This window comes from Lathyrus oleraceus, chromosome 7 (assembly GCF_024323335.1).
Source record: "Lathyrus oleraceus cultivar Zhongwan6 chromosome 7, CAAS_Psat_ZW6_1.0, whole genome shotgun sequence".
Classification (NCBI taxonomy): domain Eukaryota; kingdom Viridiplantae; phylum Streptophyta; class Magnoliopsida; order Fabales; family Fabaceae; genus Lathyrus; species Lathyrus oleraceus.
The window spans coordinates 165051429-165073668 of record NC_066585.1 but is presented as its reverse complement, the minus strand read 5'-3'; the positions used below and the strand labels follow the sequence as shown (position 1 = coordinate 165073668).

The window sequence follows — 22240 nt, the reverse complement described above, 5'->3', positions numbered from 1 at the left end:
CATTGACATTTTAATTTTTTATATATATGTTTTCAATCAAAATATATTGTAACACCATTTTCATATATTAATTTTTAAATTATTTATAAAAATATTGCTATCATTTTATTTTAGTTGATGAGTATAAATAAAAAATAAATATATCAAATCTTAATAGTATTGAATCAAATGATCATTTTAAATTAAAATAAAAAAATATTGTCATTTCATTTTTCTAAACAATAAATTATTTATATGATCATTTGATTTATTCACTTTTAATAATTAAAATTTAATATAAGACTCTTTAGTAAAAAAAATTATATCTAAAATAAGATATTTGAGTAATAATTAAAAAAATAAAAAAAAATATATGATGATATTAATTGCTATACACTGATATTTTAACTAATTATGTATATGTTTTCAATCAAAATACACCGTAACACCATTTTTAATTTCAAAATTATTTATAAAAATATTTATATGACTTTATTTTAGTTGATGGACATATATAAGAATAAATTATTTATTTTATATATATATATATATATATATTATATATATATATATATATATATATATATATATATATATATATATATATATATATATATATATATATATATATATATATATATTATATATATATATATATATATATATATATATATATATATATATATATATATATATATATATATATATATATATATATATATATAAATTCACATTTTGTTTGGCAGTATCGAATTAGAAATACTTTACATAGATAAAGTTTATTGAAGAAAGAAAAGAATATATAGTATATATTAGAGTCCCAATGAATAACAGAATATTGTGCTTCATTTTCTACACCAACACCAACTTGTTCTCTCTATTTTTTTAGTTTCACAAACACATATATAGTGAAGATGAAGGCGATATATAATTCATTGGAAGGATTAAAACCAGTGATTCTAATGTTGTTTGTGCAGATTTTATCAGCTACTGTGAATATCATAACTAAGCTGGCCATAAATGATGGAATGAGCATGAGAGTCGCCACCGCTTATCGCTTCATTTTTGCGTCGGCTGTTACTATCCCGCTTGCGCTTATTTTTGACAGGTAATCACAACTTCATCAGCTTTGCTTCTTGTTGGCTTCAGTTTTTTTTTATATTTAAAATTCATAATTTTTTAATTAATTATTAATAATTAATTGACAACTATTTCTAAAAAATTCACAATATTTAAGTTACTTTACTAAACTCTAAATTAAATTGAATGGCTCTTAAATAATTTCAATTTAGTGATTTTATTTTATTAGTTATTTTAAAAAATATAGCTTTTGAATTAAAATAGTATAAATCAACATCCAGACGATCCCTTTATTTTTATAAATCAGATATTTTCAGGATATCATTTACATATAATTATAAAGATTAATCTCTAAAGCCGCGTAAAACTATAATATACGATAAAATTCTTTTTCAAAAGATTTAACATTGTTATGTGTTAAGAATTAAGTTCGAATTTGAATTTGGTTAAGCTAAAATAGACTTTGTCATCTCATCTAAGTTGTGTTTCAAAATCGGATCTAGTATAATTGTTGGATCAGATAAACTATTGAATCATTGAGAACTGTTCAAAATCCATAAAAATTGGCAATCAGCGGTTTTGAAAAACAGGTGGTTAAATGCTTATTTTTTTCCTCAGGTAAAATGACGTCGTTTTTGATAAAAAAAATTAAAAATTAGAATTAAAATATAAGTAGACTTTGTTCGTAACTTATTTGAAACAATGCTTGAAATTAAATTTATTTAGATGTCGCTAGTTACTTTGTTATTCAGTATATATTGCAATTATATTTTTTATTTTATTTTTTAAATTTGTATTTTGTTGTGTGCGATGACTATGTTTAGAATTTGAATTTAAAAATTTAATTTGTAAAATTATGATATTTTGAAATATTGAAATTTTGTGTGTCGTGACTTTTTTTTAAAGATCGAGTCATCCAGTTTCGATCGATTTAATAACTATATAATGTGGTATGTGGGCGACCTTATATGACCCAAACGAGGCCAATTTGCATTTTATTATGGTGTCATACTTCTACAATAAAGGGTATTTGGTTTGCGCATCTCCCTTGACATGAGAGACGATCAGATGTGAATCTATTTGCAATTTGATTTCTCTTTCTCCCATCTAAAAGCATAAGGTGAGGATGGTGATGAAGGCTCTCTAATCCGATTGATTGTTGGTAATGGGGAATTCAAAACATAAATATACTTCAACTACCAACTCTGCATCCTTTTTTAGGGTTAGTCCCACACCGCTTCTTCTACTATTCGAAGTTCCATTTGTGAGTACTGTCCACTTTGTTCATGGCTCAAGTATAGTCGGCTTCATTTTCACAATGAAATATGGAAATACTTGGTCCCTCAAGGCTTTCCTTTATTCGAAGTAGATATCAAAGTCGAATACTTTGATTTACCATTTGTCATCCGTCCAACTATGTTAGGCCTATGGAGGACCTTCTTAAGAGATTGGTCAGTCCATTCAATGATGGTATGCGCCAAAAAGTAGCGTTGTAACATTCTTGAAGATGTGATTAAGGCCAAAACTATTTTGTCAATCTTTTGTAACATGTTTCTAGGACGTTTAGTGCTTTGGATATGAAATAAACTAGTCTATATATACTACCTACTTTTATCATGAGGATGACACTCACCACTTTGGTAGACATATTGAGGTCTAGACATGACCAGAGGGGTGGGAAGGGCTCTTTTCAGCAATGTGAAGGTTCTCTCGCATTATGGGGTTCAATCAAATTTGACTTCATTCTTTAGTATCATATAGAAAAGTAGTGCGTATAAAGATGATCTCGAAATAAATATTCTGAGTGGTAAGAATCCCATTTGATTTCATTATCTTCTTCTTCATGGTTGGAGTCTCGTTTTTAATGACCACGCCACACTTGTCGGGATTGGCCTTAATAACTCTTTCCATTAAATAGAATCCTACTCCTTCAAGCCACGTATATGACGAGGGGATTAATATTAAATTGATGACAAGCCGCATTGGGGACAATGCCTAACATCTCATATGGGGAAAACATGAAGTGTTTGACATTGGGTTTGAGGAACTTTATGATGTCTCTTTCTATCGAAGATGAGACGTCGACTCCTATCTTCACTATTCTAGTTGGGTTTTTGTCAAATTGGACGACTATGAATTCTCCATCTAGAATTGGCCTTAGGATTTTCATTCTCGTTTTGGCAGGAAGATCACACTCATTATCCATTGTGGTTTTATCCAAACCGGAATTTAAAATATGTGGTGTTGATGTCTGGTTGTTATGGTAATGAATAATGACCCTTTTCACCTCCCTTTCTCGGTGGAAGGCAATCACAGTTGGACCTTTCAACAATGTCTTATGTATTGAGTGAGCTTTAGATGTGTCAACATGAATGATAACCAATATGTCATAGATTTTGTGGTTCTTTATATTTAGGTGGACGGTCAAAGTGGTGATATCAAGTGTTGTGAAGAAAGGTCTCCCTATGATGCCGTTGTAGACACTTTTACAAGGGACCATTAAGAATTGCATGTTTGTTTCCTTCATGTCTCTTTCTTCTCGCAAAGAGACTATTAATTCTATACTTCCTCAAAGATGAGTTGTGAAATCATTGAACGCCTGCACATATATGCCCTTGTAAGGTGATAGCCTTCCTTTATCTATTCTCAATTTCTCGAAGAGCTTAGTGTATATTATGTCACATGAACTTCCCATATTAACTCAAATTCTCATTTTTTTACGGTTTGCTAACTTGGTAGTTATCACTGACGAAAACACTTCATTGGGGACACTGTTCACTTTTTCCTTATCTCAAAACCCTATAATCGGTCTTTAGTCTTTTGATCCTTCATTTTCATCGTCCGTCTTTGATCCAAAAGAATTTCTCTTTGTCGGTCTCGTGATCGACTTCTTGAGGCATGATAACCCTTCGTTAATCGAGGAGACGATAAGAAGTTACAACATGATGAAGGATGACATCGGCACGATGACTTCAATAATAGAACTGACGCTATGACAAGAGGTGATTCAAGTCAATTTGAATGTTACCATTATTGGCTGAAGAAATTATTTGCGATCTAATCAAATGATATGGAGGTTGCAACGACGTAATGGAAAGAAATTGATGAATTCGACGTGTAATTTTATGAGAATCAAGAAGTCATTCCCACATACGGCGCAATGTCAAACAAAAGATTGATAACATGTAATGTGAAGCTCTTTGATGCAGAAATACAGGTCTCTGGTACTGTGAAAAGGGGGGTGCCAGCAAGGTTAGAACTTCAACACCCAAGACAATGAGGCCAAAGATGTGTAAGTTTGCAAGAATGAATGAAATTTCACCTGATATGTCGTGGACTCGGCTTATATGTAATTGATGATTAAAACCATCCCCAGTGAGTGCAGGATGGATTATGGGAGGTCGTTGGATTGGATCCAATGACTTAAGATGAGCAAATGATTTGATTTCGTTGTGCACCCTGCAAGCGAGAGTCCACATGTTTATCAATTTGATACTAAAGTGTGTTGGATTTTGCCTTTCGATTAGGCATGGAAAATAAATTTGTCCTCGTTCGACTTCTACCCTTCCCGATATTAACGGGGAAAACCATATTTAATTAGGGGAGGGGGCGGGGGCGGGGAAAACCCAATTTTTATTTACGGGGCGGGGGAGAGAGCGGTGGGTGCTAGTACCCGCCTCACCCTTGCCTATTAAATTTAATTCATTTCCTTTATTTTTATTAATTTTATTACTCATTTATACTTACTTTTATTACAAAATCATATTTATTATAATTATTATTTATTTTTAAAAAATTAAAATTATCAAGCATTATGATTATTCTTAAAATAATCAATTATTTAGTTAAATTATTGATCTTTATTGAAAATATATATATTAAAAAAAAACAATTTATGCGGGTGAGGGCGGGGCGGGTGCTGGGAAACCCGTTCCTCGATAGGGGCGGGGGAGGGGGACCAATTATTAGCCTCGATCAGGTTTGAGGGTGGGAGCAGGTCTGGGTCTGGGAGGCGGGGGCGGGTATGGGTCTGCTTAAACTCGCCCCGCCCCATTGCCATGTTTACTTTAGATATTGGGCCTGTCTGATTGTGTTTTTTGGCTGGCTTGGGACATTAATTAACTTGTTGAGGTTTATGATGCGGAAGTAATGTAAAATGTGACATGTTTAATTAAGTGTCATGGTATAACTTTGAATAATATAATTTAATAGATGGACTATGTTAAGTAATCTTCTTACGCTTTTAAAATTCATTTGCTATTTTTCAAAAATCACACGAGACTCGTGCATCAAATTAACGATTGGCTAAATTTCTTCTACGTTTTTTTGTTATGCAGGAAGAAAAGACAAAAGATTACTTGGAAGGTTCTTTTTTTGGCATTTATATGTGGATTGTTTGGGTATGTTACTGTGTTGTTTAGATTTTCCTGCATCTGTACATCTGAGGACCCATATTATCACAAAATGGTATGAGGTAATTAAATGGAATTAAAGGAGTAAAGATCAATTTTACCAATATATTATGTGAATCGGTAACATATTCTATTCTAAATAAAAAAATCTAATTTGATTTTGAGTATCTTAATTAGAATTTAGTATTGGGACTCAATGATTAATTTTAAAGCAATTTAAAAAGTTTAATACTAATATGGCCATACAATATTTCAGGGGAAGTTTAGTTTATAATCTTTATGTCGAAGGAATGACTTTGACCTCAACAACATTTATGCTCGCTATGTTCAACCTTACTCCAGGAATTACCTTCATCATGTCAATACTTTTCAGGTACTTACTTACTCTACATTTGATATATTTTAAGTCTTTTTGAATCAACGTACAAAAAGTTTTGTTACACTAGAGAAGCTTGTGCGATATCATGTACGGTGATTTCTTGGAGAACTTACGCCTAACTTGAGAGAGTATCATCCCTTACAAAGGAAACAACCTACAAATATTATATGGGTACACAATGAGACCATTGAGCTACATCGAGCTAATGATGCCTTTTAGGATAAAGGAAACCAAAAAACAATGAAGACCCAATTCAGGGTAGTTTATTGTAAATCTATGTACAACTATATAATCGGACGTCCGATGCTAGCCAACCTAGGAGTGGCTCCTTGACAGTTCACTTGAAGTTAAAGCAGTATCCTGTCGAGGATGTATGACTACCGTTGAAGGATACTTGGAGGCTTGTCAGTCCTACTTATTAATGTGCCTCAAACTTTACCAGGGAGTGGCCGACTATAAAAATAAGGAACCTTTATTGATTAAATGAAGGAAGAGACCTGAAGAGTCAAAGAGAAAAGAAAAGAGCAAAGAAAAAGGAACCCCTACAAGGCAGTGTCAAGATAGACGACATATGGGAAATAGTCATGACCGATAATGGAAGATCTGAAAGCTAAAACAAGGAAAGGAAAAAACACCTCCCTAATTTTAAATAGTCATTCCACATAGTCCAGAACCACCAAATTTATGTTATTAGTGCCCACATCGTTTATTTTCTACTTTATATATGACTAGAATAAAGTAGTTTTTTCCATATAGGATGACCATCCAAGATTTGCAAGTATTAGCATTTTGAATATATCAAGCATGATATTTATTTCATTATAACATTTTGAAATTATAGATATACTCTATATTTATATGCCAAGAACTTGTGTAATTTTGGAAATAATACATTGGAAAAATTAATGACCTAATCGATTAGGCAATGAAAATAACCGATTATTTGTGCCTAAATTAGAAGGTTTTGATAAAGATATGTTCCCGGTAATTAAGAGACTGTCACAATCGATTATAGACTAAAATTTCCATGATCTAATCGATTACTGTAGGTATCTAATCGATTAAACGGTTACAAAAAGTCTTCTAATCAATTGAGCAATTTCTTAATCAACTGGCTAGGCTTCAAAAACATTTATGGTGATTTTAATTAAAAAGGAGGGGCTTAAAAATACTTTTTAGTGTGTGCGTGTGTTATTTAGCCATAATACTTCCAGAAACTCCCTTGTGTTTTTACAATACACTGATCACTTAGACGAGCATGAATAGGCGAGCCTTCACAATCCACTCTTTCACACTCTAAAAATTTTGAGTTCCTTTGTTGGATATACCAATCATATAAGCATTTCACTGGAACCTTGAATCTTCTATTGAATGAGGCTTGAGATATCTTCAAGCTAATTACCATCATCAGAGAGTTGTAAATATATTACCGATTATAATAAACCTTAATTCTTCATTTGAACTAAATTTAGTTTGATTATGAAGGATAACTTGATCTTGATCAACTACCTTGTGCATATTTGACCACTTGAGAAAGCTTTAGTAATTTCTCGACTTCATGCGTTTATTATCATCAAAACCACTTAAAGTGTTGTTACTACTTCAGGTGTTGTCGTCATAAAAACTATGTTATCATCAAAGCTAAGCAATTGCTTATTGAGTCTTGATATCCATGAGCTTTAACATCTTGGATTACTTCTTGAATATACCTGCAAGCACATGGATCCATATTCTCCCCCTTTTTGATGATGACAACACCTCTCTCATGGAGATGATAAAATAAAAAATAGGTTGATAAACTTTGGAGTGGTTAAACTCCCTCTCACGTGAGTAGAGAGTATACTCTACTCTCCATGATAGTATACTTATCCCCATTTGTCATAATAAAAAAATGGGTAAATATACTAGTCATAATTTTAAATATGTAAGCATTTTTTTTAAATAGATTTAACATACTACTAAGAGAGAGAAAACATTATATTATTAATTCAATAGATGGAATTCAAATTACAGAAAGTAGGAAATTTCAAAAATTGGAAAATGAGGGATGTAGCGGTAAATTCATGACCATCAAGCTATGGATAAACTTAACGTCAATAAAACCAGAGTCGCCACCGCGCTTTTATTTTTTCCAAAGGAAAAGGTCAAAAGTACGAACAAAACCCAAAGATAAGAAGTTTTCAAATCAAAACTAATAAAATGCCAGAGATTACAGGTAGGTGGTTGGTTACACAGAGGGAAGGTCTTAGCACCCAAAGTGTCCTAGGTACTCCTAGGAAGCCCTTTTTTTATGTGCAAGTGATTTGGTCTAAATGATGTTTGATAAAAAGAGAATGAGGAGATGAGATAATAATTCATTAATTATATTTTTGTGTTTGACAAGACCTTCGGTCTTATGCCTACGTACCAACATAAAAATGAGGGATCAAAACCCCGTAGTTCGTAGTAAAAATTTCAAAGTAAGTTGGTGAATTACTTTTAACAAAATTTTGACAAGAAGGCACAAAAGGCCAAAGTTTTGAATGGGGTTGTTAGTTCTTTTTGTCCTTTTGAAATTAATTTCAATATGGTTAAGTTTATTTACAAATTTGATTAAGAAAAAGATTTTAAAATTCATTGGCATAAGGCCAAAGTTTCTAATCATTAAAACATGTCTTAAGTTAGAAAACACAAACAAAGAAAGTTTTTGAAAAGGGGGAGAGATTTTGAAATTTAAGAAGTGGGAGGAGATGAAGGGACTATCCTAGACAAAAATTAAAAGTTAAAAGTTGAAAAGATCTGACCAATGAGATGCAATACAACAGACAAGAATGTCATATAGAAACCCATTTTCCTTTGGACTTTAGCAAGCAACAAGCATAAGCAATATCCAAGCAATTATATGAAGGAGATGACATCAAATAAAGAGAGCCAGAATATTCAAGCAAGCCATCCAATAGGTAGCAGTTTTCAATTTCTTCCAATGCATCAGATGAAAATATCCCTTGGTCAACTTAGAACAAACATCAAACATCAACAATAATAACAGTATAACAAGTAAGCACAAAGTCAAAGTCACTCAAAGTCTTGCATCAGATGAAAGGTACATGCAAGGATAGCTGAGTCTCAGATAGTGGCATTGGCCAAGTCATCAAAGCATAGGAAAGTTGCCTATCCTAAGTCCAAAAGTTCATATCAAATCCAAGAGTCCACCAAGATGTTTTTTAGGGTTTTTGTTGTTATTAGGTATTTTAAGGTCCTAAGACCATAAACAAAAACAAGCAAACAATATATACAATCACAAGATATGGCTCAAGTGAGCAAAGTGAAAAGGACTAAAACATAAGCAAGTTGCATGAAATGTAAATGGCAGATGAATGATAAATATGCTGAAATTTAAATTTGCATTAAGTAAATAATTTGAAAGTAAAAGCAAAATTAGTAAAGTGTTAGTCAAATGTTAGTGAATATTTTTAATTATTACGTCATTCTTTGGATAACACTCAACCATTCATTCACAAGTATGAATCCTTGAACCAAGACATCATCCATGATAAGGGCTCCAACTTGGATAATTAAACAAGTATGTCACTAGCTCTCATGAAAGGAAAAAAGGTCAATTCTTCACACAATGCCATGAAGAATGAGAGACTTACAATCTCACTTACTAGAATGATATTCCTTCTTGATCAAATTTAGTTCTATGTTAAGCAATCGTAATTGGACTTATGTAGAAGTCACAACTATCTGAGGTCGGACAATAAAAATATAGGTGTTAATACATGTTAGAGATTTAGTACCAAGAACCAAACTCCTAAAACATACCACACACTAAAAGAAATGGGGGGGACCTATCTCAGTCCGGCTCATGTTGATTCATCTGACACAAGGTCATTGATGAATTAACTAGCTTTAGACATGAAGTGATTTCATTGATCAATGATGGATTAAGGAAGAATAGGGATGAAGATGAAGAGGGAAAGGGAAATAGAAACCCAAATTGATCACAGGAGGAATTTCATCTGATCAATACTATGCATTCATTTTGGGAGATGAAATGTATATTTCGTCAATCCCCTAAATCCAATAGTATTGGACAAACAAAAGTCAAATCAACCATGATCAAGGCCAAACAGAAAGTCAAACATCACAAGACCATAAAAATGGCTCAGCATAATTTTCAAGCATTTATTCAATTAAAAATCAAATTAAAAATGAATTAAAATGCATTTTAAAATGGACAAAACCTCAAATCCCTTCAAAAAAACCAAATAAATGACCAAGAGATTTATCCTAGGTCAAACAAGGTCAAAGGACCTTAGACAAAATATTTCATAATTTTTAGAAAGTCATAAGTATTTAGAAAATATTTAAAACAAGTCAAAATCATTTAATTTATGAAAGATATTAAAATTAATCCCAAAAAATGATTTTAATTCAAAATATGGAAAAGGAAAATATTTAATGATTTTTTGTGAAAGTCTCATATTTTTTGGATTAAAAATGAAATTAATATGAATTAAACAAAATAAAGGGATTAAATGAAAAATCAGAATTAAAATAGAAAATAGAAAAAACGAGGGCCATCAGATCTCCTTCATTAATTGAGGTGGCAGATCTGATGGCCAAGTGTCTATGATCCACCATAGTCCACAATCAACGCGCATGTACAAGTGGCAATCAGAATCAAGGGACCAAATTATAATGTGGACTCAAGATCAAATGGTTGGAACCTTGTCAACACATCACCAGAGCCCTAGCTCCGGTTGTCTTCTCCGGTGGACCTCATCGGACTGGTCCACCCTCAACCATTCAGAAAATGAAAAGTAAGGACACTATTTTAAAGAGAAAAAGCTCAGGAGCTCGAATCTGGCCTCAGTTTTGTCCAATTCCAAATATATTGAGAGATATGAGGAATTGAATTTTGAGGTACACGATCTGAGTTGCTTTGATTTGAGTTGCTTTGATTTGACCTCAAAGCGGCTCAATCTTGTTGCCTACATTGGTAGGACTTCAAATAACCAATAATCAAAGAGAATATAGGAGAATTGAGTGAGAATCAAAGGCTTAAAGTTTTGAAAAATCACCTTCGGGTAGCAGTGATTTGGCTTGATCTCAATGTGAATCAACTTGGTTCTTCCTCCTTATGCTTGCAGTGATCAATTGAGATGAAAATGGCATTGAACCCTTGGAGTTGGAATCCAAAAGCAGAAGGAGAAATTCAAATTCGATTTCAAAGAAATCTTCAAGGAATTCTATGGAGTAGGGTTCTGAGATGGCTTGGCAAGGCTTGGGCAAGGTCTTATTCTTGAAGCAATGCACTTGTATTTATAAGCTATGGAATTCAGTTTTGCATCATTCCAAAAATTGTCAAAAATAGCAACATTTGTTCATGGGTGCATGGGCATTGAATTAGGCCCAACCAATTATGAAATCCACTTCCAATCCATGCAAATTTAGTACTGAAGTCGTCACATAGAAGCATGCAAAAAGAATTAATCATTTGAGTGTAAAATTTACCAAAACAAACTCAACAAAGGAACCATGCACAAGTCCCTCAATTTTTATCCAAATAAAGTGATCTTGGATGCTCTGGAAAGGTGACATCAAGGGTAACAACTTTGATGTTGAAAACTTTTCCATTTTGATCTTGGATCATGATGAATTTTTAGGTGGAAGTTTGAGAAATCAAACATGATTGAAAATTTTCTAAGTTCCAAGTCAACTGACCACTTCTTCCACCTTGAATAACTTTTTCTATAAGCTTCAAATGAAAATGGTTTCTTCACAAAAGTTGTAGATATTTCATTCCTATTAAATTTGGTTACAAATTTGACACCACTTGGATTTTTCAAGTGTCAGTTATGGATTTTAGAAGTTGAGGAAAATTGCTTGTTCAATGGTAATGACCCAAAATGACCTATAATGTTTCCTCTTGGGACATGCCCTTGAAAGTATATTTTACCAGTTATCAAAGAATAAAAGTTGGATAAAACATCTTTAAATTGATCATGAAACTTTTATGGCCTTCATATCATAAAAATTGAGCAAGTTATGGTCCTTGGAAGTTGACCTCCTAGCTATGGCACAGACAAAATGACATATAATCTTTCACCATAAAAAATGACTTTCCAATAAAACTTAGCTCTTGATGCCAACACGAAATTTGTTTGGAATGTAATAAGGAGTAACTTTTATCTTGGAATCATTTTCATATGACAAAAATTGTAGGATACAGGATCTAGGGAACCCTAGTTTTGACCAGATGACTTTCTCTGGTCAACTTCTCTGAACCAACTTGCAAACTTGAAGTTCTCTTGATCTTTGGGACTCATGGAGGATCATATATGATTGAGATGATTTATAATGTAGTATCCCTTGATATCTTTGACCAATTATTGAATAAACTTGTTGAGGAAGTCACACAAGATACCCAGATGAATTAGGGCTTCCAAGGCCAACAAACTTCAAACTCTTGATGAATTCTTGATCAAATTGGAAAATTAAGAACATGGGGATCCATATATGATGTTTTGAACCATTATAGACCATTTTTGGATTGATCTCTTTGTATTGAGGGTCTCAAACCCTGGTTGTGAGCTTGATATGGCACAAATGGATGTATACATTACCTACAAAAGAAACAAAGACATATATAGACATATTTTTGGTATTTTGGTTAGTAAACAAAATAAAATAAAGTATGATATAACCAAATGTGCTTGGTGACCTCTCTCAATGCAAACCCAATGAATGAGGGGTAAGGAGGATGCCAAGGTGTGGTCCCAAAGTCAATGCAAATGATGAGATATCATGAGGGATCTTAGGGTCAAAATTGGGGTCTTACAAGAGAAAGATGAAAATTTAAATATACTCAAAGGCTAAAGCTACAATACGTATGTGAGCCTACTCATTTCCATAAGTATCGTCATTTCTTAAGGTATTCCTTTCCAAATTCTGCATGGCTAGAGCATTATGTTGGCATATTTCCAGAAGATTATTGACAGTTGTATTTTATGCAACTAGTTGAGTTATGACTTTATCTTCATCAATTGATTCATTCCTCAATTATCCATGAAAGATACAGACCCTCATTATTTTGAGTGAGGAGTGGTCAATCTTCGTGTGAATCGAATCCACTATTTCTACTGTAGTGCCAATTCGAAAAACAACTAAAATTTTAGTGATTAGAGCTCCATATAGAAGTGTTGTTGTTCGAGTTTGTTTACAATGAATCATGTGAAGAAGAATACCTTCAACCCAATTTGTTTGAAACTATTAAATGAGCAAACACAGAGGGACTACATCATCATTAATGTCAACATCAGGGTTGTCTTGCCTAGGAAGGAGTATCCTTCTAGTTAGCTAGTGCGCGACACGAATCTTTGCCCTCAAATACCTCGCTTTTATGAGAAGTTTCCAATAATCCATTAGATTCATAACAAAAAAGATGATGGCAGTGGAGAGTTTGAACTTCTTAAACTTTATTGGTTTCTCGTAGGTATAGGATACCCCACATAATGGAAACTCAAGCATTCTTCTAATTTGAGCTCTATGGATGTCAATTTTTATTATTTTTACGATTGATTTTAAGGATGACTCTTCAAATGATAGGTGGAGTATAATTCACTCACGATATTAGGGAACATTCTATCGGGTACCTTTGTGAAGAATTCTCTTAGTAATCGTTGACATATATGAATGTACGAATTAAAGTTGTTAAGGAAATCCTCCTTTATAACATCGGGTCATATTACCTTTCGGTTAGACATCACACTACTTTATTAACTTTTTGATGTTGTAACTTCTATAAAATAGTCTTCTTGATGAAGAATATCTATATTAAAGGCTTTTAGTGGGGGCCATGAGTGATGATACTTATGGAATTGATATAATGAAACTTACACAAGGAAACAAGATGACGAGATAAAAGTATGAGATGTAGAAGAAGGGAATATAATTACCTATTTACAGTTTTCCTTCTGATGGTTTGAGCGTGCAAAACCTCACAATGTCATTGAAGATTTGGCCCTAAAAAATATGAGAACCAAATCTTACCAAAATATGCCATTTAATCAATTAGATTTGTGTCGTAATCGATTAGATCATGGTTATTTTGAAGATCTTGTGTGTTTATCATCAATGCGCTGGTTTGGTTTACTTTGAGACGAAGATTAAATTTGATTTTGTATAAAATTTGAAGCTCGTAGGTTATCTAATTGATTAGTTCCTTGTTTTTCACTCTCCTTGGTGCTTTTGGGTTTTGGATTGAATTTTGACTTTGGCAAAATGTTTTTTGCACCTTCACTCATTCTGTTTCCACCCTTTTCTTCACAAAAGCTAGAAGCTCATTTATTTTATTAGTAATAATAATTTTAGTAAGATGGTTAAATAATAAAGCACTTATTTATAGGGTTAATTAGAGATTTATGATTATTCAACCTCTAAAACATGTACTACCTTAAGTATCAAGTAATCTTCATAAAATATCCCTCTTTTGAGGGTACGATAATATATTGTCATAAGTCATTCTCTACAAATCGTTGGTTAAACACGAGATAGATAGATCCTCTATAAACTTATCTTCTTAGCCTACTAAGAGGTCAGTTAATCATCACAAATCATAAATGTTGAAATCATCCTCAATGAACATTTATTGTGATCACGGCCATTGATATACACCATCACTGAACATCCTTTGATCACAAGAATCAATACAATCAAACATAATTGTATAATTAAAGTATACACTTTTATTTGAACAGCTTCATTTAATATGTATTGCAACTTTATTAAAGTTGCAAAGAATCCTTGTAAAATGCACTAGGTTTTCACCTTTGGTACCCAAATTTTCTTAGGTCCTGGTGCAATAGCAGTTTTAAGAGGTCTAGGGTTACTACCTTTAGAACTTATCAATTTATCCAAATAAAATGGGTATAGGTGGCCAAGTGTATTGCAGTAAGAGTATTTATAGACAACGTGATTCACTTTCTTTCTATAAACCCTTTATTATGTGTTCTACTGGATTTAAACCCTAATCCAATTTTATTTAAGGAATTCCTTTGACTTTATAGAATAAAGTCAAGTTTTTATTTCCTCTTAGTAAATTTACTTAGGGTTTCATTCAAATCTTTCACTTCCTTTTTCATCGAGACACAAGTCTCACAAAAATTAGATTGATTTATAAGGTTGTCCCTTTCATATTTTAATGCTTCATTACTCTTATCAAAAGACTCAATATAATATTTAACATCTAGGTTGTGCTCTTTAATTTTATCATTTTCTTCTATTAGTTTAACGCTTAATTTAAGCAATTTCTTGTATGACAACTTTGTCACCTCATATTCATCTTCTTCGCGAGAAGCTTTTAAGCAAACCTCATCTTCTTCATTAGAATAAGATTCTTAGAAGGTACTACTAGAGGTTGATTCTTTGAGGTTCCTCCTTGGTGTTGAGTCTCTGAATATGTTGTTCATTTTACTTTCTTCTCCTTTCTTCGTTTGAATATTCCACTAGATTATATTTATTCTTCATACTCTCTTCTTGATGGAGTTCCTCCATTTGATGTTGACTCCTCTGAGGATTGTTCAACTCCAAGTATGATCTTTTGAAGGAGATTACTATAGTTTATTTGTCTTCACCTGAGTTCGTTGATAAAGCTGCTATATACACTTCTAGATTTGAGCTCATGACTTCATCATTTAACAATTGAATCAACTCATTCAATTTCTCGATAATTTCTTTCTTTTTGGACTTTTCTTTAAAATCGTAAACATTTTAGTCTCTCAATTTAAGGATTGGATCAGGTTTCTGATTTCAATTCTTAATTCTTAGATATTTATTAGTGACGAAGGCTCTAACATTATTTCCAAAAGTTCTAAAAGTTAAAGAATGTTTCTGGAAGAAATATTCATCTTCTTTGTCTCGTGTGTTCATTCTCTCTTGTTCGATACTTACAAAAATTTCATAGATCATTTGAAGAAAATCTGATTTATCTACTACTTTATAATTTATGTAGCAAGTAGAGATAAATAGAATATTGACTATAGTTTTCCACAATTCAAATTTAAAAGTTAGTATGCATATTTTAAATATAGCTTTCCATAATTCAAAACTATCACCATTAAACGATGGATATGTGTTTAAGAAAGTCCTCTTGTTAAAAACATTGTTGGAAGTTATCTTCCTCTAGAGACTATTAGTATTTAAACATGCATTAGGCTCTTATGCAACCTATTGAACATGTCACTCCATACACAAGAGGGGGGTGAATAAAGGAGGTTTGAAAATCACTCATTTAAACCAAAACCTTTTTTGAAATCAGAATTTGAAAACATTTTATCAAAAACGTTTGAATAAGCAACAAAAATTCAAAGTAAATAAATTTAGTGGAAAATAAAAGAGATAAGGGAAAATAAAACAACACCATGAATTTATAGAGGTTCGGTCTTAAAGAAGTGAGATACTCCTCCCCTCAAGAACTGATCTTGAGAGTATCCACTATTGCTTGAGAGTTTTTAGAAGACTAAGCCCACGAACCCCCTTATACAAAGAAATGAAGTTTCAGTATAACTTACACCCAAGCAACAAACTGAGGCTTAAAGTGGTTAGTCTCCAAACCGAACAATGAATAGAGCTTCACATAGTTAGTCTCTAAGTCAAACGAAGATTTTGTGCAAGTTGATCTAAAACCAAGATGAAGTTTTAATTTGGATATCCTCCAAACCAAAAAACGAGGTTTTACACAGACTGACCACGAATCAACCAAGAGTTTTACTAGGGTGATCTCGAACCTATTGAGTTTTTACACATGTTGAACTCAAAATCTGTACTCAGATTTTTTTCGTGTTGGTTTCGAACCAATAGAGATTTTTACCTGTTTGAGCACAAGAAAAATTATGAAGATTTTTCACTTGTTATTCTTCACGAATCCAAAAGAGAGCTTTTCTTCTATGGCCAAGCTCGTGGAGCAAACATAGACTTATTTTAGAATGGTTTAACTCCCAACTAAAACAATCACTTCCCAAGGAATAATGATTTACTCAAGAGAAAATATTACTTTTGGTAACTTCATAATAAAATCCTCACCCATAACGAATTTCCCACTGAACTCAAGAACGCTTTTAAAGCATTATGGCTAAAATATGTGTAAAGGTAGAAATGATTTAGAGGAATTATCGGAGAAAGGAAAAGTGAGATTTTTCACATTTTTTGGATGATTTAAAATGATAGAGAGGCTTTCTACTTATAGGCCAAGAAACATTGTAATTTTGAAAACAATCCATGGGACATATAAATTACCTAATCAATTAGCTAATCGATTAGGCAATACAAATAATTGATTATTTATACCCAAATTAGAAGATAGAGTATTGTTACTAATCATTAAGAGATCGTCACAATCTATTATAGACTCAATTTTGCATCATCTAATCGATTAGGGAAAGTATCTAATCAATTAGATAGTTGCAAAAAGTCTTATAATTAATTATACAATTTCCTAATCAACTCACTAGACTTAAAAAAAATTATGATTTTATTAAAAAGGATAGGCTTCAAAAATACTTTTGTGTGTGTGTGTGAGATTTAGCCATAATACTTCTAGAAACGCTATGGTATCTTTATAATACACTAGTCACTCAGACAGACACAATCAGGCGATCCTTCACACTTCCTCTTATTCACACTCTAAAGTTTTCAAGTTCCTTTGTCGGATATACCAATCATATAAGCACTGACTTGGAACCTTGAATCTTCTACTAGATGAGCCTTGAGATATTAACAAGTTAATCACCATTATCAGAGATAAATCATCGATGATCAGAAACCCTAATTCTTCATTTGCGCTAACTTTAGTTTGTTTATGAAGGATAGTTTGATCTTGATAAACTAATTTGTGCATGTTTGATCGCTTGAGCTAGTTTTAGTAATTGTTTGACTTCATGTGTTGTTATCATCAACACCACTTCGAGTGTTGTTACTACTTCAGGTGTTGTCGTCATTAAAACCATGTTATCATGAAAGTTAAACATTTGCTCCTTGAGTTTTTCTATCCATGAATTGTAACATCTTGGATCACTTATTGACTATAAATGCAAGTAGAGCTGTAAAAATGAGCTACCCGACCCTAAACAGGCCGACTCTAGCGGACCTCGGGCTTTTTAAGGTTAGGCAAAAAAAAATGTTGTAATATGGACTACAAAATTACTACCCGAATCCAACCCTAGACAGGCTTCGGACTACTCGACTCTAAATGGACTTTTTTTTTAAATAAAAAATAAAAATAAAAAACCCCATAATATTTATTTTAAATAAAATTAAAAATTATATTATTTTAAACATAATACATTTTTATGTACTATATTATCTTTTACAAATACTATAATGTGTTTTTAAATACAACACATGTCTAAATTGTATAAAATAATACTCGAATATTTAACATAAGATAAACTAATAGAACATGGAGAAAGAGTGTTGATTAGATTAATGTATAAAATTTAAAAGAGAAAGATCGAATAGAATAGAGATGAAATTTAGTGAGGTGAGAAAAATTAATGTGTTATTTTGGAGGAAGACAATATAAGTATTAATATATTTTTAAAAAAAATATTATTATTTTGCAGTTCTAACAGACTACCCACGGCCATACGGGCTAACCCTAATACAACGGGGTTTTTAGGATCAACCTAAAAAAGTCTTGAAAAATATAGTCTAAATCTTATAATTGTTTGAGTCTGACATGTCGGCCCATATGAACTAGTCCATTTTGACAACGGCAAGCTCATGAATTTCCAAAGGTTTGAAGGGAGGGAAAGATGACGTAAAAATAACCAAACCATCCTAGATGAGTTGAAATATAGCAAAATTATCGCGATCTTGAGGTCTTATTTTAAGGCGAGCACACAAATGTTAGAAAGATAGAATAAAATTCCAAGAAGGAGTGGAAATCATAGAAGGGGACAACATCAAACTTGACAATAGATGATGCTTCAACAAGGTGAAAGGCAAACGAAAACCTTAATATTTGAAGGTGACGCCATAGGAAACCATCATAAAGGGAATTCCACAAATTCGGTTTTTCAAACAATGAATGAGAATTAAAATTGTGCAACCTGTCAGGACCCGAATAAATGCACCAGAAAACCAAGTATATTTTGTTTATGCTAACTTAGCTCCTAAATGAGACATCTCTTTTAGAACGATGAATCTTCCTGCAGAAAATCATAAAGAATCATCCATGATTACTTGTCCAAGAAAATGGGCCTGTCAAAACAATATTTCCCAAAATCCTTGTGTGTTGGAAGTTTTTACAAGGTCTCTAACAAATAATGCATTTGAATTTTTCTCAATACGATTCATACCTTCCAATCAAAACTCACCCCTCAATGACTGTAATCCGCATTGCAGCACCGGCACATCGACAGCAATTGCAACATCCGTAACTGCAATCGCAATTTAAAACCACATTTATCTTACTCATAACTCATGGAATGAAAAACACATGGTTTATGCTTTCGGTATGGAGAACAATATCATCCTTTCATTAGTGCCTCGAGCAATTGATGATACTTGGCAACAACAAGACCATTAATGAAGATAGCTAGGTAATAGAAATATAAGCAAAAGAGGAAGATGTAAATGAAGGGATCAAGTGCAACTCCTTGGGTCTATTTGGGTTGACTGAAAGGCAACACCAGCCAATTTGATTTATCAAAAAAGTATTACACTAATTAGTTGCTTTATTATTACTATTATGTTTTTTCTTCTTCCACAGATTGGAAAAACTATATTGGAGTGCAGCAGAAGGAAAGGCTAAAGTGATAGGAACATTAATAGGAATCATTGGAGCAATGCTATTGACATTTTACAAAGGAGCAGAAATTAACATTGGATCATCTAATATAAACCTTTTGCATACACATCACAACCAAAATGGAGACGCAAAACCACAACATGCAGACTTTAGTAACAAACTATTAGGTGTTCTATGTGCCATAGGAAGCAGCTGCTCTTTTTCTCTATGGTTCATCATTCAGGCTAAAATGAATAAAGAATATCCAAGTCATCATTCAAGCACAGCTTTGATGTCCACAATGGGAGCAATACAAGCCACTATTTTCGCTCTTTGTGTTGACAGGGATTGGAGCCAATGGAAGCTTGGTTACAATATCAGGCTTCTCACCGCAACTTCTTCGGTATGACGATAAATCAGATATAATTTTTCGAGTTTGAAGCAGTGACACCTAACGAGACACCGACAGAGACATTAGACACTGACACAGACATTTTTTTTTAAAGGTTGATGCTATACAACTTCAAATGAAAGTTTGTTTAATCTAAAAGAGTGTGTATGTAGGGAATAGTAACCTCTGGAATAGCTACTACTGTTGTTGCTTGGTGCATAAAGATGAGAGGTCCTATTTTTGCGTCGGTTTTCTATCCTCTCCAACTCATAATCGTTGCTGTCTCTGCTTATTTATTGTTGGATGAGAAGTTATATTTAGGAAGGTATAAAGATTATGGTTTCTTTTTTTTTATCTTTCATATTTATCCATGATGCATGAGTTGATTTTGATGTAGTTTGGTTATAAATTTTATGCAGTATTCTTGGAGCAGTGTTGATCGTGTGCGGTTTGTATATGGTGCTTTGGAGTAAGAACAAAGAAATGAAAGAAAAGGCTCAATTGATGAGTAGGGTTACTCCAGAACATTCTGAGGCCTAATGTGATTATTAAGATTAGGTCTTATATGTAAAAAAGAAACAAAAATTGGATTTTATAGAAATAAATTAAAACCATCGTTATGATAAAAAAAATATTTAAAATATATTGATTATATATATTAAAATAAAACAAATTTTACTGTAGTTTATTTTATTTAAAAAAAATAATACTCCCTTTGTCCAAAATAAATTTTTAAAAAAAATTGTCCAAAATATTGTCATTTTATCTTATCAATAATATATATATATATATATATATATATATATATATATATATATATATATATATATATATATATATATATATATATATATATATATATATATATATATATATATATATATATATATATATATATATATATATATATATATATATATATATATATATATATATATATATAGAGAGAGAGAGAGAGAGAGAGAGAGAGAGAGAGAGAGAGAGAGAGAGAGAGAGAGAGAGAGAGAGAGAGAGAGAGAGAGAGAGAGAGAGAGAGAGAGAGAGAGAGAGAGAGAGAGAGAGAGAGAGAGAGAGAGAGAGAGAGAGAGAGAGAGAGAGAGAGAGAGAGAGAGAGAGAGAGAGAGAGAGAGAGAGAGATTATGCACTGACAGTGTAAAACATTTTTACACTGTCAACCAATCAGAGACGTGCATCCCGCCAAATCACACATTTAATTTTAAAATACTGGTATGACATGGCAGAACGTTATAATTCTATTGGATGATAGTGTAAAGAAAGTTTACACTGACAGTGCACTACCTTTAATCTCATATATATATATATATATATATATATATATATATATATATATATATATATATATATATATATATATATATATATATGAGTTATTACCAACTTGTGAAAGTTAGTTATGATTAACTAACTAAGAGTTATAATATGATTAATTAAATTACTATACAAGTAACTTTCCCAAACTTCTAACTTTGATGCTTAGCATCCCCTCAAGCTAGAATGAAGAACAATAGAGATGAATGATTCCTAGCTTATTTTGTAGGTTGTTGAATGGTCCTGCTTGCAAAGATTTGGTCAGAATATCTGCCACTTGATCCTTGGATACAATTAGAAGCAAATGTAGAATTCTTGCATGCACTTTGTCTCTAAGAACATGCAATCAATTTCTATACTTCGTTCTCTCATTAAATATTGGATTGGTTGTTATGTGAGGTGTTGAGTTGTTGTCATAGTAAATAGTAAATGATAATTGAAGAGGGATGATCAATATGAAAATATTGCAGCAAGTAAAGGATTCATTGTCCTTCAAATGTAACTTGAGTCAATGCCCTATATTCATCCTTAGATGAAGATTTAGACACGACTTCTTGATTCTTACTTTTCCAACTTATCAATGATATTTCAAGAAAGAAACAAAAACCTGTTGGGGTTCTTCTAGTGTCTGGACATGCTCCCCAATCAGAGTCATAAAATCCTTTGAGGTTCAGTGCAAATGATGATCTAAAATACAGATCGCTACCATGGCTACCTTTGAGATATTTCAAAATATGAAGGTCTTATCTCATGTGTTCATCAGTTGGTGCATCTAGAAATTGACTTAGTTTGCTTACAGCATAAGAAATCTCAAATATGGAATGTGTTAGATATAAGAATCTGCCAATTAATCATTTGTATGCAGTGGGATTAGAAATCAATTTATTAGAACCCTT

At 32.2% G+C, this 22240-nt stretch overlaps 1 protein-coding gene across 1 annotated transcript; it reads left to right on the top strand.

Annotated features, from left to right (window-relative positions):
- The first annotated feature begins 754 nt into the window (after positions 1-754).
- On the top strand, positions 755-20641 carry LOC127103644 (WAT1-related protein At1g25270). The gene is made up of 6 exons (XM_051040890.1): positions 755-1087; positions 5397-5459; positions 5728-5844; positions 19607-20027; positions 20189-20340; positions 20435-20641. Exons 1-6 carry the CDS (start codon positions 894-896, stop codon positions 20553-20555), a joined length of 1068 nt encoding a protein of 355 aa, XP_050896847.1. The 5' UTR covers positions 755-893; the 3' UTR covers positions 20556-20641.
- The last annotated feature ends 1599 nt before the right edge of the window (positions 20642-22240 follow it).